Source organism: Aristolochia californica, unplaced genomic scaffold (genome assembly GCF_029961685.1).
Source record: "Aristolochia californica isolate CCGP_79_NKW_82.1479 unplaced genomic scaffold, dmAriCali1.0.hap1 SCAF_2, whole genome shotgun sequence".
NCBI classification, from domain to species: domain Eukaryota; kingdom Viridiplantae; phylum Streptophyta; class Magnoliopsida; order Piperales; family Aristolochiaceae; genus Aristolochia; species Aristolochia californica.
The window spans coordinates 3,355,942-3,381,154 of record NW_027181881.1 but is presented as its reverse complement, the minus strand read 5'-3'; the positions used below and the strand labels follow the sequence as shown (position 1 = coordinate 3,381,154).

General features: G+C 41.1%; 4 protein-coding genes and 1 long non-coding RNA gene across 7 annotated transcripts; 4 read left to right on the top strand and 1 right to left on the bottom strand.

Annotated features, from left to right (window-relative positions):
- The first annotated feature begins 3,479 nt into the window (after nucleotides 1-3,479).
- On the top strand, nucleotides 3,480-4,632 carry LOC137957083 (RING-H2 finger protein ATL2-like). The gene has a single exon (XM_068804787.1). The coding sequence runs from the start codon at nucleotides 3,521-3,523 to the stop codon at nucleotides 4,385-4,387; it is 867 nt and encodes a 288-aa protein (XP_068660888.1). The 5' UTR covers nucleotides 3,480-3,520; the 3' UTR covers nucleotides 4,388-4,632.
- Nucleotides 4,633-8,788: 4,156 nt separating this feature from the next.
- On the top strand, nucleotides 8,789-13,965 carry LOC137956272 (dual specificity protein phosphatase PHS1). 3 transcript variants are annotated; one of them, XM_068803692.1, is made up of 12 exons: nucleotides 8,789-9,198; nucleotides 9,304-9,390; nucleotides 9,476-9,642; nucleotides 9,796-10,000; nucleotides 10,522-10,698; nucleotides 11,215-11,375; nucleotides 11,461-12,514; nucleotides 12,599-12,745; nucleotides 12,817-13,044; nucleotides 13,161-13,318; nucleotides 13,426-13,579; nucleotides 13,668-13,774. In XM_068803692.1, the coding sequence occupies exons 1-12, from the start codon at nucleotides 9,124-9,126 to the stop codon at nucleotides 13,686-13,688; spliced, it is 2,634 nt and encodes an 877-aa protein (XP_068659793.1). In that variant the 5' UTR covers nucleotides 8,789-9,123; the 3' UTR covers nucleotides 13,689-13,774. The 3 variants fall into 3 exon arrangements, with proteins under 3 accessions (XP_068659793.1, XP_068659792.1, XP_068659791.1); XM_068803691.1 differs by having other exon boundaries at nucleotides 13,654-13,773; XM_068803690.1 differs by having other exon boundaries at nucleotides 13,426-13,965.
- A 349-nt stretch (nucleotides 13,966-14,314) lies between these two features.
- Nucleotides 14,315-15,559, bottom strand: LOC137957329 (pectate lyase 1). The gene is made up of 4 exons (XM_068805084.1): nucleotides 15,296-15,559; nucleotides 14,851-15,203; nucleotides 14,614-14,749; nucleotides 14,315-14,527 (listed from the first exon to the last, which is right to left on the bottom strand). Exons 1-4 carry the CDS (start codon nucleotides 15,542-15,544, stop codon nucleotides 14,315-14,317), a joined length of 951 nt encoding a protein of 316 aa, XP_068661185.1. The 5' UTR covers nucleotides 15,545-15,559.
- A 1,074-nt stretch (nucleotides 15,560-16,633) lies between these two features.
- LOC137954880 (uncharacterized) lies at nucleotides 16,634-17,536 on the top strand. Its single transcript, XR_011113126.1, has 3 exons — nucleotides 16,634-16,959; nucleotides 17,205-17,265; nucleotides 17,469-17,536. It is a non-coding gene; the product is annotated as an uncharacterized lncRNA (long non-coding RNA).
- A 2,025-nt stretch (nucleotides 17,537-19,561) lies between these two features.
- Nucleotides 19,562-22,235, top strand: LOC137956683 (large ribosomal subunit protein eL19x-like). Its single transcript, XM_068804271.1, has 5 exons — nucleotides 19,562-19,732; nucleotides 20,382-20,504; nucleotides 20,592-20,905; nucleotides 21,852-21,910; nucleotides 22,009-22,235. Exons 1-5 carry the CDS (start codon nucleotides 19,621-19,623, stop codon nucleotides 22,031-22,033), a joined length of 633 nt encoding a protein of 210 aa, XP_068660372.1. The 5' UTR covers nucleotides 19,562-19,620; the 3' UTR covers nucleotides 22,034-22,235.
- Nucleotides 22,236-25,213: the final 2,978 nt, after the last annotated feature.

Genomic DNA, 25,213 nt, shown 5'->3' with positions numbered 1-25,213 from the left:
GGTTATGGGCTTAACAGCAGTTGGTTTCCAGGTTTTGCTGTCGAGCACGGCAATGAGAGGTCGTTTTCTGTCTCAAATTGGAGCTCCAATCAGTAGAGTCGGTGTCCGTTCCACGAAAAGGATAGTGGTGCGGCTCCTGGGGTTCGGCCCATTAGTTACGAGACTGTGACTGCCCGATCTGTAAGTTAAATGGCCGTTTGACCGTAGGCGAGGTGCACATGCAGTGTCCGTCGGTGCCGTAAACCCACGGCCACGCTCCATAATGAGATGATCAAACGTGCTGTGTCTCCGGTCTAAACTCTAAAATATTTTACCAGAAGCCGCGCGCGATTGGCAAAATCGGTTGTCGGATTCGGTTTTTTACTGCTTTTGCTTTGTTTCTATTATAATGACTCCGGACTGACAAAAACATGAATCCTTCCAGAAGTCCGCCATAATCGATCTTCGAATGACGCCCATAAGAACTCGATCTGTCGTCAGGAAGGACGCTGCCCTCAGGAGTCCGGAATGAATCACGCATTTTGCGCGTTGCGTGCTCGGGCTGCATTACCGAGACAGGAAAGGTTCAGCCTTCAAAGCCTTCCGGTACGCTACGAACCGCATTCAAAGCGGCGTGGCCCTTCCCGTGAGTCACGAAGCTCGCTTGAAGGCCCCCCCCCCTTAATCTTACGTTTCGTCGGAATCATGTGATCCAAGATAAAATTGACCAAGATTCAGATATTTTACATTTTTAAATAATCACCCTTCGATTAATTATTTTTTATTTATGTTGGTCCAAAAGGCTCTTCTAACATTAGGTCTACCTCCTTAGATCTGTTGATGATAGACCTACATTTCGTCCTTGCAGGACCTTCCGCTAGAGTCTTCGTATAAACACCACATGTCGTCTATGTATCACCTATTTTGCTTAGGTAACACATTTCTACAATGTTATGTGTCACTTCTATTTTTATTTATGTAACACTTAGATGGTCTTTTACGTTTATTTGCTCTTGGTAATGACCTTGTCACAATCAGATTCATCTTATCCTCAATTGGGTTTTAATTTCTATAATCGATCCTTATTTTGATGATTGATCAATTAATTGACTAAACCTCCACCCTTTGACTATTTGGAAGCGATCAAATTATTTCATTTTGATTATTGGGATATATGAATAAATGCTAGAAGATTGAGAAAAAAAGGGTAATTTTTTGAATTCTAAGCATTTTAAAAGGAGTTAAACCCTTTCCACTATCACATAAGAGGGAAGACATAAATTTTGAGTTTTATCTATTTATTTTATAATTATGTAGTGTCTATAAAATATTGTTTTCATTTTGGTGTGCTAATAAATGCATAGTGTTGTTTGTTTAAGGGCATTTTTTAATTAACTTTTTTAATTTTATTTATTTTTCATCTTTTTCCATTTTTATTCTTATTATTATTTGCTTAATAATTATTGCTTTTTTTAATTTTTTAAAATTTTTTTTCTATTTTCCGTCTTTCTTTTCTCCTCGTGGTTCGCATGATTTTCCACTAGCTAATGATCTAAAAATAAAATATCAAAGGCATGTGTTATGTATAGCTTCAACTCGTCGGCATGTTTTTATATTGTGAAACAATTTTTATATCTTCACATAATTCAAAGGTTGCATATATATATATATATATATATATATATATAGATTAGTATTAAAATTTAGGTTAAGTTCAAAAAAAATTTAAGTAAATGTTTCTTTTAACAATCAAAAAATTTATGTAAAGTTTTCATTTGAAAGAAATTTAATGAATTCAATTTGATTTGAAAAAGTGATTTTCAGAAAAATAGTTTTGACATCAAAATGGTTATTAATTTTATTTTTACCCACAAAATTTTAATTTTTGCCATAGAAGCAAACTTTTAGCCTTGAAAATAAAATTTTGTTGGTCAGAATACAATATTTTTTTACATGAAAAATTATTTACATTGGTAGAAGCTCAAATTTTACCATTAAGAATACATTTCCCATACATTATTTTGAAATATTTTTTTCTGGAAAAATTAATCTTGCTAGCATAGTGAGAAAAGAGAGAGAAAGGAGTGAGAATAGGGTGGGCATCGGGTCGAGTTCTACAGGAAACCTGACCCAACCCAAAAATTTGGGTTCGAAACAAAGATGCGTCGAGTTTCGAGTCGCGGATAGGTTTTCTCAAATCTGACATGAACCTGATCCGTACCTGGCCCACATACGAGACAAAGATATAAAATTGAGTTGAAACGGGTTGAATTTTACAGGGATAGGGTGGGGACAGGGATACGAAGATGTTGATCATGTAAGATTCGGATTTGATGATTCGGGATTTTTTGGGTTCGAGTTCCCCGCTCTTCTCCCTCGTGAAGGGAGAATGGCTAGTTTTAAGTTTAAAAAATATATATAATAAGAAAATAAAAAATTCATAATAATATTTTTGTAAATGGTGATTTCATTTATTTTAAATTTTAACTAAGATCTATTAACTACTTTTGCTCATAATCATAATTATTAGATATAACTATTAATCTTTAGAAATATAATGTCTAATAGAACCATATTAAAAAAATTACCCACAAAAGCATCATTTTATTCAAGTTAGATTCAAGAGCTAATTAAGATAATTACATTTCTTTTCCATTTTATCTTTTTGTTTGAATGTGGATGAGAACAATCTCATCTATCTAGGAGTGGGAACTATAGAATATAGGAATGATGAATAATGAGCCTATATCTAATTCAAACACTAGTTATCTTTATCTTTATCATTATATTTATCTCTATCTCTAAAATGAACTAGGTTTGGTTTTACGGGAAACCTAACCAAAACCCCAAAGCTGGTTTTAAGTCTCACAATGCCAGAGTGTGGGGATGAGGTTAGTGAGTATAAATTATTCAACAAAGGCCATAAACATATAAAACTATCATACTCTCGTTAGATGTTTATGAGAGTGTGACAGGGAAAAACCATAACAGGGAACGTTCCTCACACCCGCGCTACTTTTGTTGCTTGGGCCACGGAAACTTCCCGCCAAAGCAGTCCGCCATTTGGTGCGTTTCCGTGGAAGAAAATCAATAATATTTGGAAAAGTCAGCAACGGCGTACTCTCGTTACACACGATAAACCTGGATTGATACGGCCTATGGGCGGGTCAAACCGTCAACAGAATGTGAAAAGCGTACGAAATTTGAGACAACTTGGGGGTCACGGCGGCGCGTGACTCGCACCTACTACAACGCGTCTCACACAGTCAAAGTTACTCCTATGAGACGAAGAAATCTCAAGAAGCCCTCTGCTGCAATTACGTGGGGGGGGGACGGCTTTCGTCAGTCTAACTGACTTGACGGGAGGGGATATCTGCGTTGTCGAGTCAGCTGCAGCCAATAGAACCAACAACTCAGAAGCTTCCTCTGTCCTACTTTTTTTTCCACAATAAAAGCCTTCGAGTTGCAGTGCCACCAGCATCCCACGTCAGTCTCCCTCCTCAATCCGAGTGTGGATACCTATAGACCCTAGCATCAGCGAATGGAAGACCCTAGCGGCGATACCCGCGGCCGGAGCTACACACAGGACCCTTCTAACTATGCACTCAGTGGCAAGATTATGGTCAGCGCTATCGTCGTCCTCTTCATCGTCCTCCTCCTCATCCTCTGTTTACACGTTTATGCTCGGTGCTTTCTCCTCCGCCGCCGCCGTCGAAGGGCTCATTTTGTGTTCGTAACTGGGGGTACGGGTCCCGCCCCCTCGCTAGGCCTTGATGCCTCTGTCGTGCACTCACTCCCTGTCTTCGTCTACACTTCCGGCTCCCTTGAGGAACCGCTAGAGTGCGCAGTCTGTTTGAGCGAGTTCCAAGAGAACGAGAAGGGCAGAAACCTGCCCAAATGCAACCACAGTTTCCACATAGAGTGCATTGATATGTGGTTTCACTCTCACTCTACTTGCCCCCTATGTAGAGCCGCCATTAACCTGGAAGGACCGCAAGAAATTGTTATTACTGTTGATGGTGTTTCCGATTCAGAGACGGCCTCGAGTTCTAACCTCTGCGAGTCGTGCCGCCATCCAGAGGAAACGGCTCCTTCGTCCTCCTCTTCGTCGAATGCGGATTATTCCTCTCCGGATTCGTCTTCCTCCAAGACAAAGCCCCAGGGTTTTGGCGGCATAAGATTAGAGGTGGCGAAGAGGAACGAAAGCTTTAAAAATTTGGAGGTGGAGGTAAGTTTGGTTTTGCCGGGCGGGCAGGGGCTGAAATCGCCAGGAAGTCGGATTCTTTCGCTGAAGAGGATTTTGAGCAGAGAGATGAGATATTCACCGAATGCTCTCTCCTCCAATTCTGGGCCGGGAATCGATCTCGAACGAGGAGGAGAAGAACAGGGAGCTCTGGTTCAGAGGTGAAGATCGAAGCCGGATCTAGTACACCCGGAGTGGATTAACGGTGGCCCCAATCGGAATGCAGGTGAGCAATGACGGCAATCTAGCCGCCTCATGCGACCAAGACTCTGAATCGCCGTAATATTGATTTATTTATTTTTACCAGGACTCGTAAATGAATCCGAATGTAAAGTGAACAGTTAATTGATTCTCTTCACGCTTCTGTGATCGATTATTGACTCGTAAAGTATCAACTGCGATGTGGTCATGTGAAATCAGGAAAGCGTATTTGACTTTTCGAATTGAGTTTCTATTAGATGAGAAGACGCAGCTTTATACAAGTGATTTTTACAATCACATGAATCTCGCGAATTTATTCTTAGGTAAGTTATACAATCTATTTAAAGTCATCTTCTCAATCTTGATTTTCTCATGTATTTTGGTACGAATAAAATAACAATATATGTAGAGAGATACATTTTTCTGAAATATCCCAAAAAAACACAATAGTGGATTATGAGATATTGGATAACCAGCCCAATCCGAGTTCAGAAAAAAACTCGCAATGATAAATAGTTTTGATAAGGAAAAAACAAACCTTTGTCCTGTACTATTTTTCAAATAAGTGATATTCGATAGGGTAATAGTCAAATAAATTAGGCATCCAACAAATCGCTGCTACTGAGATGGATTTTAAGCAATTCAGTTGAACCCGAAAACTTTATGTATTGCTCCATGGGAAAGTTCATAGATTAAGTACCTAAAAATCCACCATCTTTAAAGTATATTTTCGTTGCAAGATGAAAATACCTTTCTTTGACTGAAAAACTTCAATGCTCATAAAATACTTCAAATCACCCAAATCTTTAATCCAAAAATGACTATGTAGAAATTTCTTGAGAGTTAATATGGCATTGACATCATTCCCCGTAATAAGAATATCATCAACATATATCAATAAAACTATAAAAGATTTGTCCTTCCAACATGTGAATAACGAGTAATCTGCTTTGAATTGAACAAATACAACAACTTGGATAGTTGTAGAGAACTTGGCAAACCATTGTATTGAAGTTTGCTTTAAGCCATATAACGACTTGTGAAGGCAACACACGAGATCTTCCCCATGTCACTGAAGACCATGAGGTGGAGACATAAATTTCTGCATGGAGATCACATTGAAGAAAAGTATTGTTGACATCAAGTTGGTGAAAAGACAAATTCTGGACAACCATTCAAGCCAATAAACAACAAACACCTGTGTCGCGCCATCATCGTTGCTGCCCTTGCCGCCGCCGCACCTAATCCCTCCCCCCACGCATCACCTCCTCTGTCGTTGACTCCCGCAACCTCGCCCTCGCCTCGTCACCGTCGCCCTGCTATTGCCATTGCCACCGCCACCATCCCCTCTGACGGTAACCACGCTCAACAATGCCGCAACACAAAACCAGGAGAAGTGGCAATTTTTTTTATTTAAAAAAAAAACCTCACTAAAGAACCTCTTCATCCTATCCGAACGATGCGATTCTGTCTGCCTCAGCCACTCGCTTTCCATTGGACGATGCAATTCCATCCACCCCTGCAGCTACCCTTCCTTCGGACGATACAATTCTGTCCGCCACAACCGCCTCTATTGTTATTGCTCTTCCACCGGACGATGCAATTTCGTCCGCACCAACCGCCTCCAGTGCCGCTGGTCTTCCTTTAGACAATGCGATTCCATTTGCCCTAGCCGCCTCCAGTGCTGTTGCTCTACTCAGCCACTACTAGTGTCACTGCTTTCTCCTAACCACTTCCAAGAAGATGCTTTTTCTTTTTGAAAATCAAGATTGGACTCTCCTCTCGAAGCTCCATCTTGCAGGGGCTTGGTAGAGATAAAGATAAACATAGTAATAGATATAAAGATAATGATAGAGATAAATATAACTAGTGATTGAATTAGAGACAAACTCAGATTGTAAACTTCTAATCACTTACAGTCTCAATGTAATTCTATAAATAGTTTACACCTGATCAATTGTAATCACAACAATATTATTCTTCATTTCTATATTCTACATTTAGTGGAGCTAATGGCAGCAACTAGGGGTGGCTTCGAACCGATCCGGCTCGCGAGTGGTTTTAGCTCCGAATCTCGAGCCGAGTTCGAGATCCGGGATCGACTCATTTAAATTAACGAGTCGAACTCGACCGAATCAAGGTTCGGCTCAAAAGCTCACGAGCGGGCTCTTTAATTTAAAGAGTGATGCGGGATCGACAGCGAAGGGAGGAAAATTCTTCCTCCCCTCGTCACCGCCGAGCCCTTCTAGCTGCTGTTGTGGCTGCCTCTGTCGCCGTCGACAGCTGCCTCACCGACCGCCTTCTACCTTTCCGTCGCCGCCACTTGATTTCTTCTACTTCATCTACCTTCGCCTTTGTTTCTGCCTCCGTTGAAGCCGTTATCCCCGACGATCGCTAGCGCCGCTGGAAGCTTTTCCCTTGGCGTCGTTCCTCGTCTCGGCGGAAAACTAGAACCAACAGGGGGAGAACCGCGCAAAGATGATTTCGCACATGCGAGATCATAAAGTGAATTTTTTTTTCTTAAACTCTCCTTCCTCATGGTTCTTGAAGAAATTGAAAACACATTTTAGTAGAAATAAGTTGTAGGGACTATTAGTGTCTCATGTTTTTTTTTAAACATTTTTCTAATTGAATATTCTTATTAAAAAATCATATAATTTTCTAAGTAAGATTTTCCTGCCAAGATGAGTTAAAAAACCGTATAGGAAATTTTTGAATAAGTATTTGACAGTTGATGTTATAATACTTTTAGCATGTGGCAATTTTCATAGCAATTTTGTGTTTGACATTTTATTTGGTTAAAAATTTATCGATAAGTATAGTAATATATTAGATTGATTATTAATTTTTATTTATTTCCCTAAAAGAGGCATTAAGAAGTCCCTTTAACTTTCCTAAGAAAATTTTAAAATATTTCTTGTAATTTTCTAATAAGTCACTAATAGTAATAGGATTTTATTTAATGGGTTTTTTTGGAAATATGTATCATAGGAGTTTTTCCTAGAATATAATTTTTCAACTAGGGGCACTAAGGAGGCCAAAGTAAATTTATGTCCAGATTCAAAAATTACAAAATAAATTAGACAATATTTGGAGTAAAAAATATTAATATTGGTGCGTTCTAATCCATTATTGAAATTCAATCCTGAACCTCCCCTATCATTCTTTTTATAAAATGTATGCATAATTTTATATATAATTTATTTGACATATATTTTATATAAAGTATTAAATATAGAATAAACTCGAACTCAGCTAGAGCTCGAGCTCGAACTCGGTTAATATTATAAGGCTCGAGTTCGATTACAATTTTTGGTTTGAGGTTAGGATCGGCCGAACTGGAGTTCAAAATATTTAAATCAAGCTCGGCTTGAATAGGATTTGGACTCAGTTGAATTCGATGTTACTTTTATGCCCACTTTGAAGTAGAGGTTATTTCTAATTTTATGTAAAATATATGTATAATTTTATATACAATTTATTTGATATGTATTTTTTAAAAAATTTTCAATATTAAATAAATATTGAAGTTTGAGCTCGAATCGAACTCGATTAAAATTATTATACTCAAGCTGGCTAAACTCGATGCCATAAAAAAAGCCCTAAAATCGCTAGGCCATGACGAGGAAGCCATAGAGAGGGGCAGAGTGCCTGCCAAAGTGTATTTGCCTTTTCGATTTGAATTTCTATTGAATTAGGAGACTAACTTCATACAAAGATTTCTACGAATGTCAAGAATCTATTATTAGGTAGTTATACAATTTTTTTTACAATTATACTTGATCTTCTCAACCTTCTCAACGGGCCCCGACTCCTGAAATCACTTTCCGGTGGGCGCTGTGTGGGGAATAGATATCGTTCCTGCCTGTATGGCAAGCAATTGAATGATGGGACATTCGGGTGGGCGCCATGGATGAATAGCGTTCCTGCCGTAGCGTGAATGGTTCGGTTGCAACTTGCTACTCAAACGCGAAGCTGCAGTTTCAAAGTCTAAAGACTGACACGTTACCTAGGGAACATCAAGCAATGATCCATTTCTTGAGCAAGAAACTGCTTCTATATTGGTCAGTGATCTGTATATGGAATTTTCTATCCATTCCCACCTTTTGCAGCCCCCGCTTCACGCCCTGTCCCTATGCGTGCCTTTATGTGCGTTATGTCAGTGCACACATGCATATGTCAGTATGCATGCATGGGTACGCATATGTCTTGATGTGTAGTCTTACACGTGTGAGTGCGGGCATGGCCGACCAATATATGTGTGTACGCAAATAAAAAGTGTGTTTGCTGAATCTAATAATCTAAAATCAATAATGAAGTCTGTGGAGATTTAGATTATTAGAAACGAAGCCAAAGAGACGAAGAGAGAGGTGAGGCCTGACAGAACTTGGAGATTCCGACCGAGTTGGGTGCTGGGACGAGGGGCGGAGGGTCCGTCGCGCTCCATATTCCTGGGTTTGGTTGCGGTTCGTAGTCTCCACGCTCGCCTGTCCCCCCTAACTGCTTCGTCTCACAGTCGTCTGGCCACTATTCATGTGACGGAAATGCGGATCCTTGAGTTTCTGTTTTTCATTCTACGCGCAAAAAGCGTAGGAAGTGGAGTTCCATCTCCGCTGCCGCTGCGTGTATTTCTACTTTGTCGCCGTCTTTTTGAAAACTAAAGAAAAGGGGTAAAGCCTGCGACCCAAATCAGTCTCTCGATGGCACAGCCTCATCACCCCCAAAAAGAAGCAGCAGCAATCATCACTCCCCTCGATCCCAATTATTATAACCAAGTAATATCATCAATCCCTCACATTTAGCTCTCCATTCTTCTTACATTCTGTAATGGATGACCCGTACATGGTTTAGTTTTTCATTCCTCCTTGTGATTCATTTAGGAAGTCGAAGAGGAGAAAGACGTTCCTGTAACTAATGGATACCCTTCCGCAAATGGGATACCTTCGCTGCCCCGGATTCCTCCTCGAGTAAGTTGAATAGTCAGAGGATAAGATCCTGATTTTGTAGATCTCGAACACAATACCCACGATTTGCCTTCTTTGGTTGTTTCAGATGTTTTATCTTCTAGGAGACGCGACTGCTGGACCTGCCTACAGATTTGCTCAATGGTTGGAGTCTGTTCGTAAACGGAGCGGGATGTTTCGCTCCTCTGGGTTTCCAAGTCGGCAGCCCAAACTGGAGTCTGTGGCATCGAGATCTCTCTCATCGGCCTTCAAAAGGTCTGTAACATTCATCCAGCCTTTTTGGTTTTAACCTTTAATGCTGTCAATACTCCTCAAATTCCTTGGCTCGTTGTTTTCCCGTCAGATTGGTTGGAGAAGTCTATATCTCCTAGAGCACATTTCTGTTATGGTGAATATCCCTTTTTGCAGTGCAGGAGAACCAACTTTAGATTCGTGTAGCTCATCATCTTCGGAGCAGATTTCGGAGATAAGTTTGTGGGAGAGGCTTGGCCGAGCTGCCATGTTAGACATCGAGTCAAACGAATTGGCATGGGGCACTCTCTCGTCTCTACATCACACTGAACATAGTAGTAGCGCGGAACAATCTGAGGATGAAATGAATAAAGCACTCGAGGTATACGCTACGAAGAACTTGTGTCCTAATTGGCGTAGGTCACCTTAACTTGTGTTGGTTGTCTTCAGTCAGTCACCATACAAAGTTGATTATGGGACATTAATATTCAATGTTGAGAAAATTGATACTCCTATTCAGTGTTTAGCAAGAGTCATTTCATCCTTTTAAGATCCTTTTGACCGTGGTGACAGAGTAGTGAACTATTCCAGATCAAGTACATGTTTTCTCTAATGTCTCACTATTTCTGTTAACCAAAATTTTGTTTTGTTGGGTGGATGCATTGGCGTAGGTCACCTTAACTTGTGTTGGTTGTCTTCAGTCAGTCACCATACAAAGTTGATTATGGGACATTAATATTCAATGTTGAGAAAATTGATTCTCCTATTCAGTGTTTAGCAAGAGTCATTTCATCCTTTTAAGATCCTTTTGACCGTGGTGACAGAGTAGTGAACTATTGCAGATCAAGTACATGCCTTCTCTGATTTCTCACTATTTCTGTTAACCAAATTTTTGTTTTGCAGGTGACTGTAAATTCTGGTGGGGTTGTATTCTTTGCCCTATTTAGTAGGCCTGAGAACAATGATCCATTACGAAAGGAAGCTGTTGCAGTAGTAAAGGTATCCTCATCGAGGATGGCCACTCAATCCGAGCGTCTGGGCTATGAACTTGCCAAGTGGCTAGGTGTCAGAACACCACAGGCAAGTCCGGTTTGAGTATTGATGTTTAAATGATTTTATATTTCCGAGACAGATTTTAAGTAATCTCGGTGTTGTACCTGGTAGGGATTTGTCAGGGCCAATCTTATGGCGTCAAGGTTTTTGCATCGACCATGATTAAAGTAATCTTAATATCATGCCTGGTCAGTGAGGAACTTGTCCAAGGCAAACATGTCATTTTTACTTGGTCACTTGATTTAGTAAGAGTTCCTGAATTAGTCTGAACAAGGCTGAGTTTTCTGAGTGAACTGACTGTTCTGGCCGGCTTGTTCTTTCTCTAGCTTATGAGTAATCTGCTACCTTCCTCTCCTATCTGTTTGTCTTTTTTTTTTATCTTCTTCAAATGCCTAATAAATGATTTATTTGTAAAAAACATGGATAGTGGCTTCGTTTGGGAGTGTTGCAGGTGGAATTATTTAAAGGATATATGCTTTTATCCCATTGGTTGGGTGGATGAATTATCATCTCATTCTGACCAGCTGATTCTGGATATTTCAGGCTAGAGTGATACACAATTCAAGCTCTGAATGGCAAGACATCAAGGAAGCAGCAGAAAAGGCAAGAGAAGTTGCAGTGTCAGAGGGAGATGAAGTTGGTGAATTGACTTGTTCAGAGCTATTGGAAGCTCTTGAAATGAGTCGGTGCCTTCTTCTGATGAAGTAAAAATAAACTTATCTTCTACTGAGAAATTTCATATTGATCAACTCAAGTTAGATTTTTAATAGGCTGAATCATTTTCTGCAGCTATGTTCATGGTTCACCCCTTTTAGAAACCCCTAATGCATTTGACACAAAAGAAGCTGCTGAAAGAACTGCTTCAGCCCTTGGTCGAATTTTGCTGTTTGACCTTGTTATCAGGAATGAAGATAGACTCCCCTGTCGTCAACTTGGTTGGCGTGGCAACTCTGCCAATCTACTATTTGCAGATAAAGTAGCTCCTGCACAAATGAATTCTTTGGAAGAAGTTTTTGATTCTTCATTGCGGAGTTTCCGTCCTCGAATAGTTCAATCTCTGCAGAAGGAGAGGAGAAGTATATCAGTGGATAGCAAACTGGGAGCCCCAAGTGCTGATACAACGTCTGAGAGCACTGATTTGTTCTTAGATCCCCATAAAGGCACTCATTCTAGCACTGAGAGTCAGTCATCAAATGAATTGAAATCTGGCGATCCGCATATTGTGGCAATTGATTCTGGTGTTCCTCGACGCCCCCCTGCTGGAAAACGCAATAGTGACCAGGTCAATTTTCCCAGGTTGGTTGAGCTGCTTATCAATAGCTTAGAATACTCATCTAATCTCCTGTATGAAATAAGTGGAGGGAAGATGGGGTCTCCTGAGACTGTAGAGGTTGCTCAATCACCTGACACTACTGCAATTGTTAACGACTTCCGAGCAGGATTTCGTGGGGCTCTCAGAGATTTACAAGGATTTCACTTGTTCCTATTAACAGTTTACCAAAAACTTGATAGTCTTTTACGCTCTTTTCTAACTATAACTAGTAAGACCTCTTCCGGGGATTTTGACAAGGAAGAAAATGGGATTGAATCAGCTGGACCAGGGATAAATTACACTTCTCCTGTGAGCAAGGAACGTAATACTGGTGAAACTCATGCAGAAACAGGTGAATCTGAGGTGCATAAGGCAGGTTCTAGGTCTTCTTCATTATGCAGAGAAAGCCCTGAGCCTTCTTCTCCACTTTCTCGTGAGTATTGGCATGGAAAACAGTCAAGAGGTGGTGGTGGGGAGCCCCGCAGCTTGCGCTTGACTATGAAGCTACGGGATTTTAACAAATATGCCAAGGTTTAAATATTCTTAGCTATCATAGCAATCAAAACTTTTTCCCCTTTTCCTGATACTGAGTTAGGAAAGTAACTCTTTTCTCAGGTTGATGCTGAGTTGGCTAGGGAGTTAGATCAGTGGAATGAGATGCTAAGAACAGATGCAGTTAGGCTTTGCCAGGAAAACAACTTCAATACTGGATTCTTTGAGGGGAATGATAGTAATAGCGTAGTGGATGCTTACGAACTGAAGGTAATCCTGGCTAACTTATCAGTGTCAATCTATTTTTGCCTGCTGAAGTTAAAACGTTTCCATATTTACAGGTTAGACTTGAGCACATTCTTGAGAGGGTTGCCTTGATATCTGATGCTGCTAATACAGAAAGACCCTCAATGATTAGTAGTAACCTGTTTATAGGTGGGGCCCTGGCTGCAAGATCTGTGCACACTCTGCAGTACTTGGGAATCACCCATATACTCTGCCTGTGCTCAAATGAAATTGGACAATCAGATTCACAATATCCTGAGCTTTTTGTGTATAAGAACTTCTCGGTGAGGATTTTATGTCTTTCTGCTGGTTAGAGGTGGTGTTTGGGACCCATTGTACTGTTGTGACAGTGGTTGATTTTGTTTCTCGACAAAATGGTAACTTTTTGGCTTCCATGTAGATATATGATCATGAAGATGCAAAAATCAGCAGCCTCTTTGGTGAAGCCTCTGATTGTGTAGAAGAAGTTGAGCGGCTGGGGAAGAAAGTTCTTGTGCACTGCTTTGAAGGGAAAAGCCGAAGTGCAACTGTTGTTCTTGCATACTTGATGTTGAAAAAGTTAGATTCTAATTAGTACTGCACCTTGTGGATGTTTGACCTACTTTGAGAGAATGTCTTTCTGATGCTTTTCTTCATCTTAATCTTTTTTCTTTTGTTTAATTTAGGAACTACACACTTCTGGAGGCTTGGAACACGTTGAAAAGAGTACATCGTCGGGCTCAACCAAATGATGGTTTTGCTAGGTGCCTGTTAGAACTTGACAAGAAACTCCATGGAAAGGCTTCCATGGAGTGGCAGCATCGAAGACCAGCAATAAAGGTATGTCCCTTATGTGGGAAAAATGCCGGTTTGAGTAGTAGTTCTCTTAATCTGCACTTGCAAAAATCACACAGGAAGATTTCATCAGGGAGCGTGGATAGTGCGATGACAATGGAGATAAAGAAGGCTTTATCTGCCCTAAAGATCAGTCGCAGCAGTAGTGTTAGCCCAACCCCGAAACAGTCTCTGTCAGTCATGGATGGATTTGATCAATGAGGTTGTCATTTTGTATTTAACTAGGTGTTGTTGATGTAAAAAACTCACCAAATTGTAATTCAGCAACCATACTCGCCCCCGACAGGGGCTGTCATTGATCAATTTTACAAGAACGATGGAGCAGTTAAATGCTCCAAAGTCTTATCGCCATCTCCAGATGGCTTCTGTTACGGGCAAAAATTACCCATCTCTGAAACAGTGTAAATTCATCCCATTTACTCCAAATTAAATGTTTCAATAAATGAATCTTATTTACCTCACAATTTAGTGAATATGGCCTCAACTGAAAGTCACGAATAAAATTTTTGCTCCCGAGAAAACAAATACAAGGAAGCATAGACACCAAAATTTAATCCTTCCAAGATTCCAAGTATCAAGCTAAAATTTATTATTTTTCGATTTCGTATTCAATTGACAGCCACCATGGACACACGAAAGAGTGTGTTGTTCGGTTTCTAAGACCTGCAACTAGGACGTAGTTCTGGGATGAACCGAAACTACCATATTTTACGATCCCTTTCAGCATCCCGTGCTGGAGCAACGGAGGACGCCGGCCGATCTCGTTAATGCCCTGACATTTCTGGCGTCCCCAACGACAAATGCTTGTTGTCGGTTATAACCAGGCCTAGTTCCACCTTGAACACCTGTTTGTGAAAATCGTGCACCATTGAGAAAAACATCCTTTACTGATCTCCAGTTCCAACCATTTCCGTTACCTCCTCGCCATGTTACCTGTTTTTGATTTCTCATGAAAATGAATCAAACCTCTCAATTCTCATATTTAAGAAATAAAAAACTTTGAGAATTTGGATAGATACCTCTTTCTTGCCGGAATTCGGAGCAACAAAAAGATTCGATTGGCTTTTAATTCTGGGATTCATGCTTCCTCCGATGGCATACGACCCCCACCCCTGGTAAAAATTGTTCGCAACATGCGCGTACCCATGTCGAACCCTGCAAATTATGGTTACAAAGAAGGCCTCAGCGAGTGAAAATCATTCTCTATCGATTGCTTTTAATCTCTAAAAGAACAAAACGAGAGCTGGAGAGTCCACCTGGGTATGCGTTGATTCACATTGGGGCCAAAATGGTTGAAGAGGATAGAGACTTTCATTTTCTTGTCCAACAAGAACTGGTCGTCATGGCCAAGAAGCATCACTTTGTCATGGTTCATAAATCTATTGTTGGAGATTGTGACGTCCGTAGAGCCCCGGGTGACATCAAGAAGCCCATCGTGGCATTCGTAGAGAGAATTGTGATCAATCCAAATCTTAGATGATCCAATGAGGGTAATTGCATCACCGTCCAGTGCTCCCATGTTTATCACCCCCTTGGAACTCAGAACAGGGCCGGGAGCTGGCTTTTGACAGTGGTGAATGCTAAGGCCGTGAATGATAACATTATTCACCTGAGCATTTTAAAGAGAAATCAAGAAAATCTACCCGTGAATCTTTTTCTATTTAATGGTCTGAGCTGAACGTGTGTTTCAGTAATCCAAACCTCGTAGAGCACCAAGCAAGAGCCATAGGCGATCTGGATTTGCGCCCCACGCCCATCAATAACTGTGAAACTGCTGACCAGAAGCGGTTTCTGAAGTTTTATCGCCATGTTGTTTCGGAACGAAATCCACACCTTCCCTCGAATTGAAGTCGCACCAAACCGCAACGTCCCTGGTCGGGGATGCACTGGATCATCACTAGGATCCGTCACGATGTAGTGCCTCGTTCCTCTGCCGATGTTGTTCATCATCTTCCCGGCGTAACCCACCGAACATCTGCCCAATCGCTCCCGATTTCTGACCCAATTTCGGTCTCCCCTCCAGCACTGGTCGATCACGTTCATCCGGGCCCCCCTCCTGTTGGTGGCCTCAGTCGTCCCTGACAACAGAAAAAGGAGAGAGAAACCTAATAGCAAAGAGGCAGCAGCGGAAGGAGCCATGCTTACCATTTTACAGAGAAATAGCTGTGAATGAGGAAGTGAAGGGAATAACGAATGAATTTATAGCTGAGTAGGGTCGGCGACAGTTACAATGGTTTCTAGGGAGTGTTTGGAGAGTTTCAGATACTTTGAGCTTGCAATAGACACTTATATCTGGGGAGTTTCTGTGTTTCGAAATTTCTGGATTTTAATGGCGAGTATTTGCGAGTGAGATAAAGAGAAGTAGTAGAGAGATGAGATCTAAGATGCATCAAGATGTTCATTTATACGACTCAATTTCAGAAGTTTGCTGCAGGTTCCTGTGTGCCTCTTGTGTTAAAGCAATCTTTAAATTTTGGTTCTTCAACGAATACTAGAGGTGGAAGCTGTTTGAGTTTTTCAGCATGTATGCCATTGGTTTGTTATAATAAGATACAGCAGTAGGGAAATAAAGACGGTAAGTTTCTGCAAATGTGTGAGGGTACAATTGGCATTTTGTTAGCTGCTCTATTCCTTTTTTAATCGCCAAATTTCTGAGCGTGAGAGTAGAAGGATGAGGTCATACGACTATTTTGTTCAAAATCCGCGACAGCGCCATGGATTCTCTGTGAGTAAGCTGAAGGAGGTAAGTTCTTTTTCTCTCTCCTTGACAGCAGAATTCGTGTCCGGTTCTTTTCCATGTTTCTAAAGAAGTTTGTCGATTAGCATAGAACTCGACGATGCGCTCTGTTATCCTCGTCATTGAAGACTAGGCATTGGCCATCATCTTGATGCTCTATGATTCTTCTTTTTTTTAATTGATTTTAGACTTTGTGTTCCTATTTTAGATGGAAATACTAGAGGCCTTCCTCTCGATTGATCTGATGCATTCGCGGCGATCTACACTGAAAGACATTGTCTCGTCTGACGCCTTCCTGTCGATTGAGGTGAAAAAAGATCTTGTAAACTCTAGGATGACAGAAATGCGAGGTTCAGATTCTTCAGATTGTAAGATTGGCAGCAAAGAAGGTAAAAGCTGGTCATGATTTGCAGACAATCGGAGCATAAGAAGAGGAAAACGTCGAAAGCTGAGGAAATTGCGTCCAATATCGCCAGCGCTTCTAACTCCAGCAAATCGCTGTTGATGAAGGACGTCCGGTGTTCTGACTCTGATCTTGCTGTAGTTCCGATTTCTGCCGGAGAGAATCCAATGCGAATATAGTTGGTTCCTGACTATTGACTGAATCGTGCTGCTCCCCCTTCTGATCGTAAGTACTACCTCGAACTTAAAATTAAGAGTCCAGGGAGGATGTTGAACAGATCATTCGGAGTAGTTTTCCCTTCTTTCTTGTTTGATTTTGCTCGTCAATTGTTTCCCATCCAGCTCTGTTTTCTCAGTTTAGTTTGGGGTCGTGACAGGGACGACATTCTTTCCTGGCGCAATGATTTAGATTTTTAAGTATTGACTTGATCATAATTTGTTTCCTCGTGTGCCGATTTATATTCTCCAAAGCAAAAGAAAATTACCGTGGTCCGCAGCCCTCAAGACATACTTCACTGAAGAGAAACTCCAGGTTTGGAACGTTTGAAGATCAGTTTACACTTTATTAAATTTGTAAACCCTCCTTTTTCACCGTTTACTTTATTAAATTTGCATTCACGCGAATTTCCTCTAATTTACAGCGCCATAAATTTCATTCTTTCCGTTTCAAGCAATTGATGCACTATTTATATAATCTTCTATGTTTTCTTTCTTCTTCGTCCTTGAAAATGGCAGCAATCCGCCGTCTCGCGCTCTTTGTGGCCTTCGCTGTGGCTCTCCTGTCCCATCCGTGTTCGGCTCGGGTGACCTTCACGGTCTCCCCTCACGAGTCAGCGCGATCAAACTCTTCCGCAGACTTCAGTGGATTGGCCCAGAGCGTCATAGAGCTTGCCATAACCGTCGGCTCGAACACATTCCGTGAAATCGATAAGCTTGTCAGTCAAACCAAGGATGAAGAACTGAAGGCGGATTTGAACTCCTGCCAAACGGTTTATGCGATTGCTACTGATGCTCTCAACAAGGCGCTTCTGAACTTGAAAAACAAGTCGTACGTTGAAGTGAAGAACTTGGTTGGCAGCGCTGACGCTGGCGTCAAGTGCGAGGATTTCTTCAAGAAATCGAACCCGGTGAAGCAATCGGTATTGACCAGTAGGAATGGTGTTTTTGAGCAACTGCGTACCGCCGCCTTATCTGTTATTGATCTCATTGTGTAAATTTTCTTTTGGACCATAAATAAGAAACGAATCTGATTAGTATTTTCTTCGTCGCGATTACTACTACCTGCATCTGTATACCTCGGATAGTCCGTTCGAGCTTTAGTTGTCTACCAACTTTCTGTTTGGATATAAAGGAAATCTCAAAACGGTCACCCCTAACATCTTTGCACGACTCGGTGGAACCAGAGATGCTCCAGCAATTACTTGAAAACCAAGAAAAGACGGAACTCAACAAATACAACTGCTTGCTTCAATCAGAAGATCGGAACAAGTTGCGTTAACAAATAAAACGAACGAACTTCAAGGGAGTTCAAGAATTTGGGACTTCAAAATAGCAAAAAGAAAAAACCCTGTACAGTAAAATCAAAAGAAAAGAACAGGAAGACGATTCTGATAATCTTTATATACAATTCATATACACGGACAAGAGATGATAACCTTTTCATACAGATTCAGATCCACTGACATGAAATTAACCAGAAAGTACAAGCACCTAATCTGCACATACAATAGTAACCAAGGCACATTATTGCCAAGTCAGTAGATCAATGGCACAGGAACCTTCTCCCTGGAGGGATCTCCAATGCCAATGCCATCTGACAAATTTCTAACCATTTTCTTAAAAGCAAAATGCATGCAATTTGATAGCGCAATCCAACAAAGCACTTCGTAGAAGAAATCAAAAGCCGGATCACCCCAAGAGGACTCTTCCCCCCAATAGGCTCCTCCGTCGCGATCATGATTCCATCCCCTACGGCTACCTCCACCTCCAAAGGGACCATCGTCTCCATCCCCCGAAAAGCCTCCAAATTCTTCACCGTCCTCAGATTCTCCGGCCAGACGCTTACGCCTCGTACGCTGGGCTCTACGGGCAAGCACCCTAGGCGGGGCTCGGATAGAATTGAATTTAACGGTTGGAGGAGAAACTGCGTCGACGGGCAGAATTCCAGCGCAAATTGCAAAAATCCCAGAGGCCGAAAAGATCTCCGGGGCCGAATCGCTTCGATAAGATACAAAATGGCAATTACTCGCAGCGGAAGAATTGCGACAGAGAACAAATCTTGCAAACCATAGACCTCGCGTTGTGGCTTCAGCAACGGCCACGGCATCAGCGATCAAAGAAACCTCCATGTTTCAGAACTTGCAAAAATGAAGAACTATTCACAAATTTAATGGGTGCGAGAGACGCCGCCCTCGAGGAGATACGGTGATGCCGCAATCAAAGTCGACGTCGGAGCAAGGAAAGAGCCAGGAAAAGTGAAAAACCGAATCGATCCGTGTTCGCGGCTCCGCTTTCGATGTCAGGCACTCAAGCAAGACACTTGGATTTCGATACGGCAACGTGTGACAGAAGCTACGAAACAACGAAGAGTCGGGCTCACCATTCCACATCGCTCATTTAGAATCTCTTGAAGGGAACACGCCGAAATTTCGAAGCCCAACAAAAATTGCAAAATGGGCGGAGACTTTAAACAAGAATGGGCCGGCCCATATATTAACCAGATGTCGTTCCGAAATTATCCTCCCCAATTATGCCATTTTATCTAAAATGCCACGAAACCCTAGCGAGGCGACGCGTCCAGGTCTCGACTAGTTTTCGGATATAAACTCCGCTTTTCTCAAACTCCGTTGGTTTCCCGAAGAGGCTGAGATCGGAGAGCGAGTGGAAGATGGTGTCGCTGAAGCTGCAGAAGCGGCTTGCCGCAAGCGTTCTCAAATGTGGGAAGGGGAAAGTTTGGCTTGACCCCAATGAGGCCAGCGAGATCTCCATGGCCAACTCAAGTAATATAATGGCTCCGATTTATCTCGTTTTTTTGTGGACTAATTTTCTTGTGAAATAGTATTTGAATCAAGGTTTCAGACGTTTCTCGTTTTTTTCATTTGTTGATGGTTGAATATTTTGTTTTTTCATCTACTGATAAGCATTTTTTTTTTTCGATTTCACTCAACTTTTCCGTAATTGTATTTTGTCACCTGCCTTTTGGAACTGTTTGATGGTGTGGCCGCACAATCTATCTGCATTGGAGATAAAGCAAGCGAGGCCACTCGGAGTTTGGTTGGTCCATACATGGATTCATCAGTATCAAATCAATGTATATGTAGTCCATCTCTTATAACTAAAGGAAATAAAAAGGAGCTGAAACTTTGAGGATATCACGAAAATGGAGAAAGATTTTTCATTGGCGCCTCGTTTTATTAGGGTTAGCCAGTCTTATGCAAGAACGCGACTGTTTTGCCACCAAATTCTCACTTCACTAGTGATAGAATTTTTCTCTTTTCGAGCACTGGTTTGAGCTTCTGCCATTTTTTTATTTTCTGCAAGTGTTTCTCCGATAGAGGAGTAATTTTAGGTGGCTTCAACATGTCCCAAATTTGAATATTCATTAGCGTCTTAGTTTGGTTCTAACAACTATTTTAATCTGTAATGCAGGACAAAATATTAGGAAGCTGGTCAAGGATGGTTTCGTAATCAAGAAGCCCACGAAGATCCATTCAAGGTCTCGAGCTCGTCGAGCAGCAGAGGCAAAGAGGAAGGGGCGTCACTCTGGCTACGGTATTCTTGCACCCTCTAAACGTGAAAATGCGTAAATAATTGCATAGTGGTGATATAGCAATCTGAGTGGTTTTTGAAATATTGCAGGTAAACGTAAGGGTACCAGAGAGGCCAGGCTGCCTACTAAGATCCTCTGGATGAGGAGAATGCGAGTTTTGAGGAGGTTGCTTCGCAAATATAGGGAGTCCAAGAAGATTGATAAGCATATGTACCATGATATGTACATGAAAGTGAAGGGTAATGTTTTTAAGAACAAAAGGGTGCTGATGGAGAGCATTCACAAGTCAAAGGCTGAGAAGGCAAGAGAAAAGACGTTGTCTGATCAGTTTGAAGCAAGGAGGGCTAAGAGCAAGGCAAGCAGAGAGAGGAAGATTGCTAGGAGGGAGGAACGTTTGGCCCAGGTGAGTGTAGACTTTGATCTCTTCGTTCTGGTTCATGTTGGCTGTTTGATGAGATTCTACTCTTGTGTTTTGAAAGCATGTTCTGTTGTATTTATGACCTCTCGCTTTTTATCTTGACAAAACATAGTGATCATCATGTCTAAGTGAAACGTTTCTTTCAGATTATATTGCATCAATAACTTTAGCTGTTAGTTAAATTGTATTTCGTCACTTAATTTCACTTTAGGATTCCTGAAAACCAAATGCATTATCGTATTACGTTTTTTAAAACAGATCAGTTACACCATTTTTTGGACCGGAAAAGATTGTTAAACTAAAATAATGTAACCATGTCAATAAAGCGGGATCTACTCTGTAGTTTTTCTCAAGCCTTATGTCTCTCTATATATTCTTTTAGTTGTTAGTCCAGCTTTTCTTTTCTTGGTGAACTGAAACTATTTCATTTTGTTCACACTTTTCCTAATTATATCCCATGTGGGAATTACTTATTACTTCTGAGTTCACATGAATTTGAAGAATCGAATGTCCCTCTTATGCATTCTAGTTCTCGTCTTGCTTCACAATATATTTTTCATTTAATTCCATGGAAACTACCATTGTCTGGACTTGATTTGAATCAGGTAATTTTCGAATGATAAATCCTGAAAATCTGAGAAAAATTTGCTCAATTACTATAATGTAACTGCTATTTTTTCCTGAAAGGATAAACTATTCAATCCATCTTTAACATTGTGTGATGGTGCCATTTTTAGTTTAAAAACGTGGCTTCTTGCTTCATGCTCAATAGTTTCACTAATAGTAATAAAAAAAATCCTCAGTAGCTTCATGCTTGTGCAAGAGTGATTTTTTTTAAAGCTAATCAACCTTATTTTCATCGTTTTGCCCTTCTATATGTTTTTACATGTTCATCCTTGCCTGCTCAACAAAATTTACCTGCATACTTCAGGGACCGGTAGAGCGACCTGCTCCAGTGCCAGCTGCTGTGGCTCAGCCTCAAAAGGCAGAGTAAGAATTATCAATTTTTGGATTTTAGTTTCTGAAGTTTCACATGTTCTTTGATTTTGGCTATGGTATGGCCGGCTAACTGTGTTTTTCTGCTGCAGGGGAGCTAAAAAATCTAAGAAATGAGATCGGTGTACCAAAAATTAGCTGAAATAGCAGTTTTGAGTGATTTCTGTCATTATCGCTGTTGTCCTTACCTCGCAACTTTGAAAGATTTCAGACATTTGTTTCTCTATGTTCAACTTATAACTCCTGTGATTTTATCTTTTACTTGTTGGACTGAAGGGATTTTTGAAGGCATTTGATGAAGTTGGTTATTTTCGTTTTATGTTGCAAAGCGTGGTTGGATCAATGGTGCTAGATAATTATGTTCAATCTTTCTCGTATCCCTGGAAATTATAGTTAGTTCAACCAGTAACGAACCTCCAGTGCTACCAATTATTCTTAGTGCTTCATCCCTTATTTGATAATATGTTGTTTGCTTACTAATAGGGCAACCTACAAACAAGGGAGAACCTTTACTAGCTAAGCCGGTTAAGTTAACATTGGACATAGGATCAAATGGTTCTTTTTCCCCTGTCCTCGTGGGGTGAGTCCCAAGGTGTTGTAGATATATGAGTTTGATGGTTTGCCAAATTTGCTTCCAATTTGTCTAAAATTTCTTTTATAGTTGGAGTTATGAAGTATGTCATGCAAAGGAAACCAACAAGGACGTCAGACCAATTTTTATGTTACTTCAAATCCCTCGTATACTGTTTCTTATCCATCGAGTTAGTCATTGGGTAAGGTTTTTTGTAGAGGTTAATCTACTCGAATGATCTCATAACATCCATAGAACTACAACATCAAGTCTACCCACTGTAACCAGCGGGCATAGTTTTGGTAGACGTAGTTGCGTGTATCAGTCGCGTTGTTTCGTACTATGCTCAATACCGCCGGACCCAACTTATTAATGCAGACTTTTGAGGCTTCGAGGTTCGGTCTTGAGCGACGAAACGCAGAGGTCGGAGTGTTGGGAATCCTCAGTGTTCGCGGATCAGTGGCTCACCTGGCGGTAGGTGACTTTCCACAGCCTGCGATTCTTCGATGCAAAGGTGCTAGAAGAGTTGTAGAAGACGAAGAAGAAGAAAGTAGCCAAGGGAACGAGGGAACACCGTTCTTTTCGTCATCTTTGGTGACGGGCGATGCTAATGGGAATGATGAAGAAGTCCATACATAGATCCGTCACATGGTTCATCTGAGATTCGGTTCCTGTGTTTTGAAGGATTAACTTGCAGTCACCCAGTTCTCAATTCTGGGGGATGCGTTTCGATCACCTTTGGGCCGTAAGGAAGAGGCGCAGGCCTTGGACAAGAAGAATCGCGGCAGGATACAGAGGATCATCACGTAGAAATTTCTGAAATCGTGGATGGAGATTTTGACTTTCTACCACGAGTTTTAACACACTTCTTCATTTCCTACCTCGGGGACTTGAACAGAGTTCCTTCGTTTCCTAATCGACAATTTTTTGGTATCATTTAATGGAGTTCCCCAGTAATCGAGATTAATCGCTGCAATTTTACGACAATCCAAGTTTCTATCCAGAAATCTGTCAGCTAAGTTCGACCCAGAATTCAGATTCTCTTAACATTAAAGATGTGAAAACTTGATGAGGAACATTGAAGTGGGTTTACAAATCTCGGAAAGATAATGAGTCCGTGACAGAATGAAATTGCGTGATTAATAAATCAGCGCAAAAACTCTAGGCGTCATAAACGCGCGATTACAGTCCCGAGATTTGTAAAAACAATTATATAAATGTATTCAATTGAATCAAGATTTCGGAAAATAACTTGGTATTAGAGCAGGCCTCCCTGCCTGCTCCCTCGTCCCATTGGAAGGTTGAGAGATTTTAGTTCGTTTTTTCTTCTCCCACTACTTCCCTCTCTCAGAAATTGTGCCGAGCCCTTCCTCTGCCGTTCGCCGAGTACTTCCTCGCCGTTGCCCGCATTTTTCGTCGCCATTCGTTCATTGTTTACCATTTGCCGTTCGCCGTTGGTTTCTCTTGCTTTCGAGCGAAGAGAAACACGATTCAAAGCACAAGGTGTTGTGCTGCGTTGATTTAAATCAGTCGAGCCGAACCGAGTGAGACCAGCCGAGTCCACTCGCCCATTTCGCTGCTGCCTAGCCGCATTCTTGTTTTTCACCGAGTAAACTCGGATCAGGTCAACTCGGACCCGTTTTTTCTACCTTCCCGCACTGTTTGGAAGCATGTGCAGCTCGGAGAAGATTATTACTGGCATTCTATTTATTGTTCTTTTTTATCGTTATGATGAACAAGCAATCTTTGAATAGAGGTAAGTTTATGTTACCCATCCATATTTTATTCACCATTCCGATCATCTAGGACTCCTGCTTGTTTCCAAATCTCTCAATGGGAATAATTATTTGACATGGTGTAGAGCCATGACAATTTCTTTGAAAGCCAAATCCAAGTTAGGACTCATAAACAGGACCACCACAATGTTGTCTGCCACAACAAAACCAAACGAATATTCTTCATGGAGAAAATGCAACGATATGATCCTCTCTTGGATTCTCAATTCACTCACACCAAATCTTGCAAATAGTGCAATTTTTTCAACCACCCCCCATGAGGTATGGGAAGACATTCGGGATTGTTTTTCTCAAAGCAATTATCCTCGTACTTTATTAAGAGGGACATTGCTTGTTTTTCTCAAGATAGATGATTGTTGTGCCTTACTACACAAAACTTAAAAGATTGTCGGATGACCTAGGATCCTATAAGAACATTGTTTGCTCTTGTGGCATAAGAGCAGCAGATTGCTGCAATTTCTCATGGGACTCAATGAGTCAGGGGAAATTCTATTAATGAATCCATTACCTAATGTTGGCAAAACCTACTCTTCCATTGTTAAAAAAGAGAAGCAACGAAGTCTGGGTTGCACGTGAAATGACAGAGAACTCTGCCATGGTTGTTCAAAGGACCGAACCGATGGCTCTAGCTGTTCGATGTGGACAAGGTTCTTCTCGTTCCAATACTTCTTATTGAAAACCTTTGCATTGCTCTTGTTGTGACCATGACCACCATGTTCGAGAAACATGCGGGAAACTGAATGGGTACCCACCAGAACACCCTAAACATGTATCAAACAGGCCTAATCAAGGAAGTTCCCATTCCAAACACAACAAAAGTCATCGGTCTTCCGTCAACAATATCAAGGAGGGTCAAATAATGCAGGAAGTGTCATCGATAACAAATGGGCTCTCTGATTTGCAAATCCAGCAAATCTTGTCTATCATGCA